The sequence below is a fragment of the Natator depressus genome, chromosome 6, assembly GCF_965152275.1.
Source record: "Natator depressus isolate rNatDep1 chromosome 6, rNatDep2.hap1, whole genome shotgun sequence".
Classification (NCBI taxonomy): domain Eukaryota; kingdom Metazoa; phylum Chordata; order Testudines; family Cheloniidae; genus Natator; species Natator depressus.
The window spans coordinates 60515665-60529052 of NC_134239.1; the positions used below are offsets into that span (position 1 = coordinate 60515665).

At 43.7% G+C, this 13388-nt stretch overlaps 1 protein-coding gene across 6 annotated transcripts in view; it reads right to left on the bottom strand.

The window, feature by feature from the left end:
- CELF1 (CUGBP Elav-like family member 1) overlaps nucleotides 1–13388 on the bottom strand; it is a 107659-nt gene that overhangs the window by 32099 nt on the left and 62172 nt on the right. For all 6 annotated transcript variants that reach the window (XM_074955470.1, XM_074955469.1, XM_074955467.1 and 3 more), the window contains 3 exons: nucleotides 11883–12070; nucleotides 9397–9479; nucleotides 8874–8922 (listed from right to left, as the gene is read on the bottom strand). In XM_074955470.1, coding sequence (XP_074811571.1) covers nucleotides 8874–8922; nucleotides 9397–9479; nucleotides 11883–12060 — 310 coding nt within the window. In that variant the 5' untranslated portion in view covers nucleotides 12061–12070. The remainder of the gene's footprint in view (nucleotides 1–8873; nucleotides 8923–9396; nucleotides 9480–11882; nucleotides 12071–13388) is intronic.

The following is a 13388-nucleotide window of genomic DNA, read 5'->3' on the forward strand; positions in this document are numbered from 1 at the left end:
AGAAACATTCAGACTGAAAATAGTTTTTTTTTTTGTTTTTTTTGTTTGTTTTTTTAAACAGTGAGGGTAATTACCCATTGGAACAATTTACCAGGGGTCCTGGTGGAGTCTCCATCACTGACAATTTTTAAGTCAAGACTGGATGTTCTTCAAAAAGAGATGCTGCTCTATGAATTATTTTATGGAAGTTCTATGGCCTGTGTTATACAAGAGGACAGACAAGATGATCACAATGGTACCTTCTGACCTTGGAATCTATCACTCTGAGCCCTGGTCTACACTACAGGGTTAGGTTGAATTTAGCCGCGTGAGGTCAATTTTATAATGAATGCGTCTCCACCAGCAACCCCGTTCCGTCGACCTAAGGGGCTCTTAAAATCGACTTCTGTACTCCTCCCCAGCGAGGAGAGTAGCGCTAAAATCGACCTTGCTGGGTCGAATTTGGGGTAGTGAGGATGCAAATCGACGTTATTGGCCTCCAGGAGCTATCCCAGAGTTCTCCAATGTGACCGCTCTGGACAGCGCTTTCAACGCCAATGCACTAGCCGGGTACACAGGAAAAGCCCCCAGAACTTTTGAATTTCATTTCCTGTTTGGTCAGCGTGGCGAACTCAGCAGCACAGGTGTCCATGCAGTCCCCTCAGAATCGCAAATGAGCTCCAGCATGGAGTGAACGGGAGACATTGGATCTGATCGCTGTATGGGGAGAAGAATCTGTGCAGGCCGAACTCCGATCAAAAGAAGAAATGCTAATATATATGCCAAAAATCGCACAGAGCATGATGGATAGAGGCTACAACAGGGACACACAGCAGTGCCACATGAAAGTCAAGGAGCTCAGGCAAGCCTACCAAAAGACAAAGGAGGCAAACGGTCACTCTGGGTCAAAGCCCCATACATGCCACTTCTATGATCAGCTGCATGGCATTCTAGGGGGGGACCCTACCACTACCCCACCACTGTCCGTGGACACCTGCAAGGGAGGAGTCTCACGTGACATGGAGGAGGATTTTGTGGATGAGGAAGAGGAGGAGGAGAATGCGCAGCAGGCAAGTGGTGAATGCATTCTCCCTGGCAGCCAGGACCTTTTCATCACCCTGGAGCCAATACCCTCCCAAGGCGAGATCCCCGACCCTGAAGGCGGAGAAGGCACCTCTGGTGAGTGTATATTTGTAACTACAGTACAGGGTTTAAAAGCAATAGTGTTTAATGTTTGATTTACACTGAAGATTTGGGATGCATTTGCGGCCAGTACAGCTACTGGAAAAGTCTGTTAACGTGTCTGGGGATGGAGCGGGAATCCTCCAGGGACATCTCCATGAAGCTCTCCTGGAGGTACTCTGAAAGCCTTTGCAGAAGGTTTCTGGGGAGGGCTGCCTTATTTCGTCCTCCAAGGTAGGACATTTTACCACGCCAAGCCAGTAGCAAGTAGTCTGGAATCATTGTAGCACACAGCATGGCAGCAAATGGTCCTGGGCTTTGGTCACATTCAAGCAACATTTGGTCTATATCTTTCTGTGTTAGCCTCAGGAGAGCGATATCATTCATGGTCAGCTGGTTGAAATAGGGGACTTTTTGTAAGGGAACAGTAAAAGGACCCCGTTCATGCTGGGCTGTTCGCGCTTGGCTAAAAGGGATCATCCCTGAGAATAGCCACATGGCGGGGTGAGGGGATCATCCCAAATAGCCATGGGGGTGGAGGGGAGGGGAGAAAGAGATGTGTGCTGCACATCCCCCTGAAAACCACAGCCCCTCCTTTTAAATGGCAAACCTAACCGACATTGCTTGCTATGGGAAAGGAGGACGCTGCAGTTTGAAAACATTCTCACATGTTATGAAGGCGTTAGAAGCCAAACCCACGTACCCTTTGGCTTACCATGGCTGCCTGGAAACCGAATTTTGTTGCCCAGCCATGTGTGATGTGTCACCATACCGGCAGGCACTCAATATAAAAGGCAAAATGTGACCTTGTACCTAAAGCACGTGTGCTGTCTGCTGTGAATTGCTTACTTCACTGTGAAAGAGTCTCCCTTTTGTTCTCAGAAATGTATCATCTTAAATTTTACTCTCCCTTTTTATTCCCCATCAGGTGCAAATGTTTCTATGCTCCCCCATCTCCATCCCTGAGGTTATAGCAGATTAGAAGGCGAAAAAAAGCACTCGCGATGACATGGTTTCCGAGCTCATGCAGTCCTCTGGCACTGACAAGGCACAGCTAAATGCATGGAGGCATTCAGTGGCAGAGTCCAGGAAAGCGTTAAGTGAGCGCAATAAGAGGCAGGATGCAATACTGAGGCTAATGGGGGAGCAAACGGACATGCTCAGGCGTCTGGCGGAGCTGCAGGAAAGCCAACAAGAGTACAGACTGCCACTGCATCCACTGTACAACCGCCTGCCCTCCTCCCCAAGTTCCATATCCTTCTCACCCAGAAGCCCAAGAATGCGGGGGGGGGGGGGGGGGGAACGGGACCCCCCTCCGGGCACCCAGCCACTCTGCTCCAGAGGATGGCCCAAGCAATAGAAGGCTGTCATTCAAACAGTTTTGATTTGTAGTGTGGCTACAATAAGCAATGTGGCCTTGTCCTTTCTTCCTCCCCTACCCCACCTGGGCTACCTTATCAGTTATCTCCCTTTTTTTTTTTTTCCCCCCAATTAATAAAGAAAGAATGCATGGTTTCAAAACAATAGTGACTTTATTTCCTTTGCCAGCTGTGATCGAAGTGGGGATGGTGGTTGGCTTACAGGGAATTAAAATCAATGAAGGGGGAGGGTTTGCATCAAGGAGAAACACACACAACTGTCACACCGTAGCCTGGCCAGTCATGAAACTGGTTTTCAGAGCCTCTCTGATGCGCAGCGCATCTACCTGTGCTCTTCTAATCGCCCTGGTTTCTGGCTGTTCAAAATTAGCAGCCAGGCGATTCGCCTCAACCTCTCACCCTGCCATAAACATCTCCCCCTTACTCTCACAGATATTATGGAGCACTCAGCACACAGTAATAACAATGGGAATATTGGTTGTGCTGAGGTCTAACTTACTCAGCAAACAGAGCCAGCGAGCTTTTAAACATCCAAAGGCACATTCTACCACCATTCTGCACTCTCTCAGCCTATAGTTGAATAGCTCCTTACTACTGTCCAGGGTGCCTGTGTATGGCTTTATGAGCCATGGCATTAAGGGGTAGGCTGGGTCCCCAAGGATAACTATAGGCATTTCAACATCCCCAAGCGTTATTTTCTGGTCTGGAAAGTAAGTCCCTTCCTGTAGGTGTTCAAACAAACCAGAGTTCCACTGTATCAACCAGCCGAACTGCCTCCATGATGTCTCAATTGCCACATCCCGTGCTTTCAGGAACATCTGTGTTCATGTCCTCCTCTCAATCGTCCTTGTGCTGCCGTCTCTTAGTCAGGTTCTGCACATACTGCAGTATAATGCGCAAGGTGTTTAAATGCTCGCAACAGCAGTAGTGAGCTGAGCTGGCTCCATGCTTGCCGTGCTATGGCGTCTGCATGGGTAACCCAAGAAAAAAGGCGTGAAATGATTGTCTGCAGTTGCTTTCACGGAGGGAGAGAGGGAAGGAGGGAGGGGAGACTGATGACACGTATCCAATACCACCCGCGACAATGTTTTTGCCACAGCAGGCATTAGGAGCTTAACCCAGAATTCCAATGGGCAGTGGAGACTGCGAGAACTGTGGGATAGCTTCCCACAGTGCACCGCTCCGTGAGTTGATGCTAGCCACGGTAGTGAGGACACACTCCGCTGACTTAATGTGCTTAGTGGGGACATACACAATCGACTGTATAAAATCGACTTCTATAAAAATCGACCTAATTTCATAGTGTAGACATACCCTTAGAGGGCCAGCCAGCTTGTGACATGGGAGAATTGAGCTTCCCCCCACCCCACACCAAGCCTGGTGAAGAGAGGGCATCTAGCTCCACACTGCACCCCTTACTGTCTACAATTGAACCTATTTATACTGAAAATGTAAATAGAAAAATCACCCCACCAGGATTCTGTTAGGTCCATTTGGTCATATTCTCCATCAAGCAGATTACTTCAAGTTAATTTTGCTTATTTCCCCATACTCCTGTCATGACAGGGGGAGCAACAGCAACCACTGTATAAGCTAAGTTTCGTATGTATCCATTCTAATGTCATTTTAATAAAGACATAGAAAATACCATCCTAGTTCCGACCAGTGCACCATCCGGTTACAATATCCTGTGTGACAGTACCAGATACAGAGGAAGTTGCAAAAAATCTTATAGAGAACAGTTAATCTGCCCAGGGGAAGAAAATTCCCCTAACCTGTCAGTTAGCGGATGGTTTTCAACCTTTTTTCATGTGTGACCCCTAAAAAATTTCAAATGAGCTGAAGACCCCCTGAGGTCTGTGGACCACAGGTTGAAAACCACTTCTTTAAGTCAACAGGGTATGATATTCCTTATGTCTTTTTTTTATCCTACCGAATGTAACTGTAGATGCGTTCATTATCTATGTAACTGTCTACTTCTTTTTTGACTCTTACTAAGCTCTTGCACCCAGTAATAACTAATTACAGGAGCTCCATAGGTTATTTATGTATTATGTGAATGCCCCACAAAAAAAACCAAGACCAAAATCATAGACACGTCCCTGTTTGTTTTATCAGTTATAAATTTGTTGGTTTACAGTTTTATCAAATGTCTCCTTGTTTTTGCATTATAAGAGAGAGTAAATACGATTTACTTTCTTGTTACTATTTGTTATTTTATGCACCTCTATCATGTTTCCTCTCATTTACCTCCTCTCCTAACAGTCAATCTTCTTTTCAATTTCTTTCTTAATACAGCAGTCTTTCCATACCTCTAATCAATCTCGTGGTTCATCCGTAAATCTCCTCTATTTCTGCTGTGTCCCTTCGAAGACAGGTGATAAGAATCCAAAATAGTATCCCATATAAGCACATATCATTAATTTATATAGTCATACTGTAATCAGAGCTAATCAGAAGAGTTCACTTTTTTTGCAAAATTTTTATTAAAGTTCAAAACAATTTTCATTCCAGTTTTTGAAAAGGAACAATTTTTAAGGTATTCAAATTTTTTTCATGAACATTTTTATTCAAAAATTCTTTTTTGTTTTCCCAAAAAAAAAATCTGTTTTTAGTTTGGAACTTTTCATTTAAAGACAGAAAATTTTGAAAACCCTCAAATTTCCTTTAAAATTTTCGTATCAAAGGAAAGACCATTTCTGATGAAAAAATTTGTTAGAAAAATTCTGAACAGCATTAATTATATTTTTAGTATAATTTTCTGTCTCTTTTTGCATCCTAACATTTTGTTTGCTTTCTTCACTGTCACTGTGTAGTGAGTACTACTGAGCTATCTGCCATCACACTGCCCATTTTTTTATGTCATGTACAAATTTTGCTCGCTCATTGCTTACCTGCTTTCCAGACCATATATATAATACCAAACCTAGTATGGAACCTCAAGGTACCCCACTGTTAACCTTCTGCCACTTTGAAAATTCACCATTCATCCCCAACTCCTTGATTGTTTTTTTGAGAGTTACTAATCCATGGTAGAACTCTCTCTCTGACCTCATGACTAGACACCAATAACTTTCTAAAACATTTACCTTTGGGCGTGAAACAATTTTGTGACAGGACTCTAACCTGATGGTAACTTTGTGTGTGAGAGAGATAGTTTGAGCACACAAAGTTCAGCTGATTTTGTAAATGAGAGAAAAAAATTCATTTCTCATAAAGAAATCATGGCTCCCTTTTTCTGAATCTCTCTAGTGCTGAAACAATGAGGCATTTAAATGTGGCCTGTAACTAGCCATCAGAGCATCTGGTGAAATTTGGTCTTGATTTGATTGAGTTAAACAAAGCCCCTATGTAATCTACTGTGGTCTGGACCTACATTTTACAGAAAGGTTCTGCTGCACTCTGGAGGAAATTCTCAAAATTCTGCACAAGCTTCAGAGAATTTTTAAAATGGATGATTTTATTGAGTTAAATATGAAAATGGATAACAATACAGTGGCCTCATGTTATTTACTTTTGCATAGTCACACTGTATTTTGTGCTGTCCTTACATATTCAGTTTATTATATACCAAAGATTGTCATCTTTAGGTTAACTATCCATTTAGATGAACAGAGTAGTTCATGTTTCTCAGGGTTATTGTTCCAGGCTGTCTGCAAACAAGCAGAAATCATTGCAGTACATTACATTTTCAAGGCTTTCTTCACAATCACAACGGCCAGAAACATAAAAAAAAAAAAAAAAGGCCAAAAGCTCAGATTCTGGAGCACAATTCTGTGACAAGCTCTGCTGTTATGAAAAATCAGAATACATAGGTTGCTAGTTACAAGCCCTTTAAAAATGCATGTTATGCACAGTACTTTCTACACAGGGTTTGTTACAGAGCTCCCAAAGCACTCAGCAAAGGAAGGCAGCACTCTGGCTAATTTACACGGCCAGTGAAAGTGTAGGGAAGGCATACCTGGAAAGGTTCAAAGGTGGGAGCTCTGCTCTTATTCACCTGAGTCGTTCCTAACACATACAGGAATGAAGCTCCCTCCTGTGGGCTTTCTATCGTGCTTTAGAAGGATGTTCCAAGCAGCATCCAACCAAATAGTTTCAGATTACAAGATTTTCTCAGGTTCTTGCCAATCAGTTGCAGCCAGCACAGCTGCAAAATCTGAAATTATTCTTTATGGTTTTTCTAGTCACTTTCAGTTACATGAATCTCAGCTGTTACTCGTAACAATGTAGGTTAATTTTCAGACAGAAGTGCTATTTTTAATTGGTTTCCCCATAAACTCTTTGTCCCTGCCTTCAAGGCTCAGCACAACTGCAATATGGCCTACATCTTATACCCTGACTCATGCAAAACCTTCCATAACTCCTACTCTGCAATACTGCCAAGACCTGAAATTCCATTTGTTTTTTATTCTCTCTCTCCAATCGCCATGCCTTTTCCAGGTTGCTCCTAATTTATGTAATGACCTGCCAATCTCAACTGAGTCAGTCGCCAATCCCTCCTCATTCACTCCTTCCATGTCTAGAAGTAGTGAGTTAACTGTGTTTATATATAGAAATAACCCCAACTCCAAGTTACTCCCTTCTCAAGGGTGTCCAATGCATCCTGTCTTCTTTATGTCTGTCTTTTAAATTATAGGCTCTTTGGGGCAAGGATTGTCTTTCCAAGTCTTATACAGCACTGAGCACACAGTAGTTGTAACAAACAAACAATCAGTATACTGGTCCATGAAGACAATAAAATTAGGGTAAGCATAAAAGAATGAAAAAATACTAAACCCTACCCCGATATAACACGATCTGACATAACGCGTATTTGGATATAAAGCAGTAAAGCATTTCCCCTCCTCCCCCCTCCCTCTCAGGCTTGCGGCAGCATGCTCAGGGGAGGACGGGGAGCGGAGGTGAGCTGGGGCGGGGGGGGGGAAGGGCGTAGCAAGTAACCGGGGGCGGGGTAGAGGAACTGCTCCCCGCCCCGGCTCATCTTTGCTCCACCTCCTCCCCCTCCCGAGCGTGCCGCCGCTCCACTTCTCCCCCCTCCCTCTCTCCCTCCAAGGCTTGCCGCAAATCAGCTGTTTGGCGCAGCAAGCCTTGGAGGGAAAGAGGGAGGGGGGAGAAGCAGAGTGGCGGTGGCGTGCTCAGGGGAGGAGGCGGAGTGGAGGTGAGCTGGGGCGGAGAGCTGCCGGTGGGTGCTCTGCATCCACCAATTTTTCTCCATGGGTGCTCCAGCCCCGGAGCACCCACAGAGTCAGCGCCTATGGCTGTGGCATATTAAGGGGGCCAGGGGTTTGGATAAGGGGCAGAGAGTCTCAGGGGGCAGTCAGGGGACAGGGAGCAGGGGGGGCTGGATGGGTCGGGGATTCTGAGGGGTCAGTCAGGGGGCGGGAAGTAGGTGGGGGTTGGATAGGGGGTGGGGCCAGGCTGTTTGGGGAGGCACAGCCTTCTCTACCCAGCCCTCCATAGCAAGTTCGATATAACGCGGTTTCACGTATAATGTGGTAAGATTTTTTGGCTCCTGAGGACTGTGTTATATCGGGGTAGAGGTGTACAAGATGCTATACTACACATTCTTACCCAAGGCTGTTGAACTACTGTATGTTGTTTTATTGTATTACTTGAGAAAGTCTATGATAATGTAATTAGATTATTGAAATGTAGTTGTACGAGGAACAAAAGACAAAAGTAAGGGGTTACATGCAACCTTGACTCTGGCATTTTCTGCATTTACTGGTCTTGTAATAATATGCTGATGGAGTATCTGTGTATAAATAAACAAATTTCCACCATGAAGAATTTATTATTTATACTGCGATAGCAGCTAGAGACCTCAACCGGTCTGGGAATCATACGGGGCTAACCACTGTACAAATATACAGCAAGTGACAACCTCTGCCTTAAAAAGCTATTTAGACCAGTTTCATCTTTCTTGTAAAGCAAACACACCTTATTAGAGGAGACTGTGAATCCAACACTAGTTATGGTGGACTTTTCTCAAACCAATCAACCAGCTAAGTACATGGATAATGGTGTCGGGGGTTAAACAACAGGCAAGTGCAGAAAATAACTCACTGAATGCCTTCCCAATTAGTATAACTGTTGTGGGATAAGCAGCAGCAGGAGAGAGAGCATGATTCCAGGAAGTTTAGAAACCTCACCCTTATTTATTTATCCCTTTGTGGGCATAAATTCCTCCCAGCTCTCTAATTCACAAACTTCACCACACACACATAGATGCTCTGCTGCCCAGAGACCATTGCAAGAGGGATGGGACCTCTTGAAATTTCCCCATCAACATTAACAATACCCTAAAAACCAGACTTTAGTACAACTTACCATTATTTTTTTCACTGTCAGCTGGTTTCATCTGGATGGGATGGTGCATCTGAAACCCAAAGAAGAGCATCTCAAACTTGATGCATTCACTCTGTACATAGCTGAGTCACATTACCCCACAGGAACCACTAAGGACATGGAGGGGAGCCAACACAGCTATTAGAGAAGGGTGAGACATAACCCCACAGAAATGTCTAGGAAAGGATCCCAAGGAGTGTTCCCTATATCTTTCATACTGATATGCCACCATTCCCCCTGGGTACTTCATTGTGTTCCCCAGATGCAGCGCACACAATTCCCTGCCATCTCTTTCCCCTCAAAACCTCTTGAAAATGCCTTCGAGATCTGCTGCCGTGACTTGCAGCTCAAAGCCCCTCCCTTTGAATTCATGTTCTAAAATAATCATGCAGAAGAGCAAGGCAATGTTTGTGCATCAGTGAAGCCAAAGAGCTCAGAACATGGGTAAATGGCAGGACAGAAAGACAAGCAGAAAAGATGCTTGAAAGAGCATGCTGCCTCTTACCCCTGGGAGGATCTTCATGTTGTGGAGAGCATTCTGTGCTTCTAGTGCAGCTTTACGGGTATAAAATGTAACAAAACAGCACCCTGCAATGCAAACCCAAAACAAGCAAATCGGGGATATTGAATTCCTGTGTGACAGACTGGGATACACAGTGCACCACTTCTACCCCTCAAACACAAACTCTTTGATAGACACAAGGATCATGGATGGAAACAGATGGCAATAGCTTAATATTGAATCTATGTAGAATAGGACTTCTGCCAAAATAATGTTATATAATATAACATGTGACGTCTTCAATGACTAGGCCTAACAGCCCCTGTATCACACTCAAAGGTTCACAAGAGCTCTCCTCTCATCCCAGCTGGGCTTGCCCAACAATACGTTTCTAGAGACATTCTCATTTTTCCAGTAAGCATGGTATTTTTCTGCCAGTGCAGGTAATTGTTCAATACTGTCATCACCACTCTCAAAGACACCTAGCCCAATGAGTGCTAGCTCTTAGCATCACCAGGGCTGAGCCTTTTGTATACAGACTTTTAAATGCTCCACTTATCACTGAGAACAAACAATGAACATTCTCTTTGCCCACTTAATCAGACTTCTGCCTTGGGCATCAACTCTTAAGATGGAATCTCTCTCCACCAGATGGGCTTAGTGTGCAAAGCAATTACACTCAACAGTTCTCAAATGACTGTAGTTATTTATACAAAAAGTTACAACTCCAAAACGTAACCAATAACGCATAATGCCCCACAGGCTTTTTGTCTATAAAAGTGGATATAGTTACAAATAGGATAGTTATGAAACACAGACAATAGAGTTCAGCTTTATGAGCAGTCCTTAGCCTCTATTATTTCTGTCTCCCTGAATGCAGCTTGCAGACTACAGAATCCTAGAAGTTAGAGAAAAAATCTAAGTTTTTCTAGTCTGTTCACTCCTCCTTCCTCAAGCCTCTGGAGGAGTGCAGAATTGCAGGTCTCTGTGTGTTCTCCCTCATTTCAATTCCTTTCTCCCTCTTCTCTTGTCTTCCCATCAGCACAGGCTCTGGGAGGCATTCGTGATTTAGGACCTGACCACCTCCGTTTCCAAACCTACAACTCTACCCCTTTTCTGTGCAGACTAGGAAGAAATTGCCTGTACTCTTGTGAGAGCATGTGTCATTCAGAGAGGTGTTAAAGAGTAGGTTACTGTATTCTGTTTTGCTAGTCTCAGACAGGTAGCTACTCTAGGGGATGGATATAAGAATTAGAAGTTAAAGATGAAGAGTGAAGCCCTCTTAAGAAGGCCCTCACTCTTACTACTAAGTTTCTTCTCCATTCCCCTGGAGCCAAGACAGGATTGTTCCCTATCTGTTCAGTTTAATTTTAATCATCAACAGCAATTAGGCTCTTGCCACGTCCCGCAGGTGACATTTCCACAACCTAATCAATCTCTACAAGGAAGTTTTTACTGATACTCGGCAAAATTTACCCTTTCAAGAAATTTACCAGAAATATTAAATAAAATGCATATATTAGTCACATGTAAACATCTCATAGCAAATCCCCTCTCTCACAAGCCAAGTGAAAAATGCTTATGGTAGACTACGTAGTTGGCATATACAAAGCATATCTGTGAGCTGCATCTGAACTTTCCTTCTCAAAGTGCTTTACAAACTGTCATTACAGGCATGACTAGCCACCTCTGAAATGGAGCTACCCCTGGGTTGAAACACAGCAGTTGTTTGACAGTGTACAGAAAGTCTACAAAGCAGTTAAGATAGGAAGAGAAACATATTGTATCCATCTCAACTGCAGGAGAACGTAATTAGTTGATATGAAATTTGGCAAGGACATTGGGGTTAGCAACCTCTTAAAAGAGTTCTATGCGATCTTCTTCTGGCACAGATGACCAAGACCAGTAGTTCTCAAACTGGGCGTCGGGACCCCTCCAGGGGTCACGAGGTTATTACATGGGGAGTCACGAGCTGTCAGCCTCCATCCACCCCAAACCCCACTTTGCCTCCAGCATTTATAATGGTGCTAAATATATAAAAAAAGTGTTTTTAATTCATAAGGTGGGTCGCACTCAGAGGCTTGCTATGTGAAAGGGGTCACCAGTTCAAAAGTTTGAGAACCACTGACCAAGACTTTTGTTTTGAATCTCATCCAAAATATTACAGCTCCATTATTACAGTCCTTCAGAAGGGAAATCTAAACCTAACAAATAGGCTACATACCTGAGACATCCATTTCCCTTAGTGGTCTCCCATTTGTCTGATCACCCTAGCCCAATTTACACAATGAGATCACAGACCACAGTACAGCCACATATGAATGCAGATGCACTTATAAAGCACAAAGATCAGGTCTGTGTGTGTATGTATTTGTATATCTACAGTTAACTCCTTGGCATGTGAATAAGCAGAGAGATGAAGCATGACAGAGTGCAAGTGACTATAGCTGGGAACCCAAGTATCAGCTGAGAAGGACAGAAGTGCTCACCTTTGCTCTGAGGAGGGTTTTGGCTCCTGTCCCTCAGGACGTTAATTTCGTAGACAGCACCATACTGTTCAAAGAGTTCTCTCAGATCCTTCTCACACCAGCTCCGTGGAACCTGCCCCACAAACATCTTGATGGCATCTAGGTCAGGTTGATCTGGGTGATCCAGTGTGCCATTCATTTTCTTTGAGCTGCACAAGACAGGAAGGAACTTCTGTTATATCACCACCACCACCACGTCTAGATTAATCATTCTCCCTAGGTACTAACTAATGTTGCAGCTCCTAACAGCCTGCTTATGATGCTGTGGAAAAAGGTCTCTCAACAGCAGTATTTTAAAAGGACTCCTGCACACTCCAAGCAAACTAAGAGAACATTTAGATTTAGCCATCACTCTCACTATAGAGCTCTGGGCTTGGAGACTGTCTCTCCCCTCCTAGCTCCTACAGTATAATCAGCAACCTGGATTTGGGACACCAAAGTCTTTTCAATCTTTTACACAAATGTCATTGCCCATCACTGCAGAACTGGACACAAGGAAAAGCTGGAGTGGGAAGGAGCCAAAAACCTGGTGGTATTAGCAAACTTACTAACAAACTATAAAAATGATTGGGGAGCAAAAAGATTTTTATTTAAATTTGACAATCTCCAGGTCCCTCTTAAACTAAAGAAAAGTGACTAGAATGAAGACACTAAAAGTTCCATAAGAGGTTCACATTACAGTAAGAGTCTCATGGGTCCAGAGAACTCTGAACAACATTCTGGGGAAAAAACAAGGTCAGGGTTGTGGCTGAAAATGAACACGTTGTTTTGTACACTATTCGGTCCCAGAGGATGATCAGGTTGATTTATCATTCATCTTGAAGTACCATCATTTTGAGAAAACTAATGGAATAGTACTGGGGGCCCAATTAGGGAGGAGGAATAATTTTTCAGAATACAGTAGACAAGATTTTGAATATGGGAGGTCTTCAACAGGCTTCTAGGTCTTCTCTCAAACAGAACCCCAGCAACTGATAATCCACACAACAATCTGCATTGGTTCCTTATTGTTTAGCTAGTGCAAGGTGAGTCGTCTTATTAGTATCAAAGACCTTAAATAAGACAGGTTCAGTTTCTCTGGGGGACTGCCTGAAATGATATCCTGCTGCAGCAGTGGATATTAGCAGGGTGAAACTGCTGACAATCCCTATGTATAATCTAGAAGTGTGGGGAGAGGGGACTTATGGAATGATTCCCTCCCAGACACGGTTGAAGGCCATGAGTGGCCTTCTGGGCCAGCCTTCTTATTTTAGTTTTTTTACTGTCCTCTTTATTTACTGTACTTCAAGGAAGATAAGTCCAAGGTGATAAAACACCTATTTGTGGTCATGTTCTTCCACGGTGTTTATTAAGAAGTCTTTAAGCACAGGAATTTTTAAAAACAAAATTACCAGTCAAGTTCCATTAAATGTGGACTGGATATTTATTGTGTGTATTCTGGCATCTCTTTCAACTTGCAATGTGCTG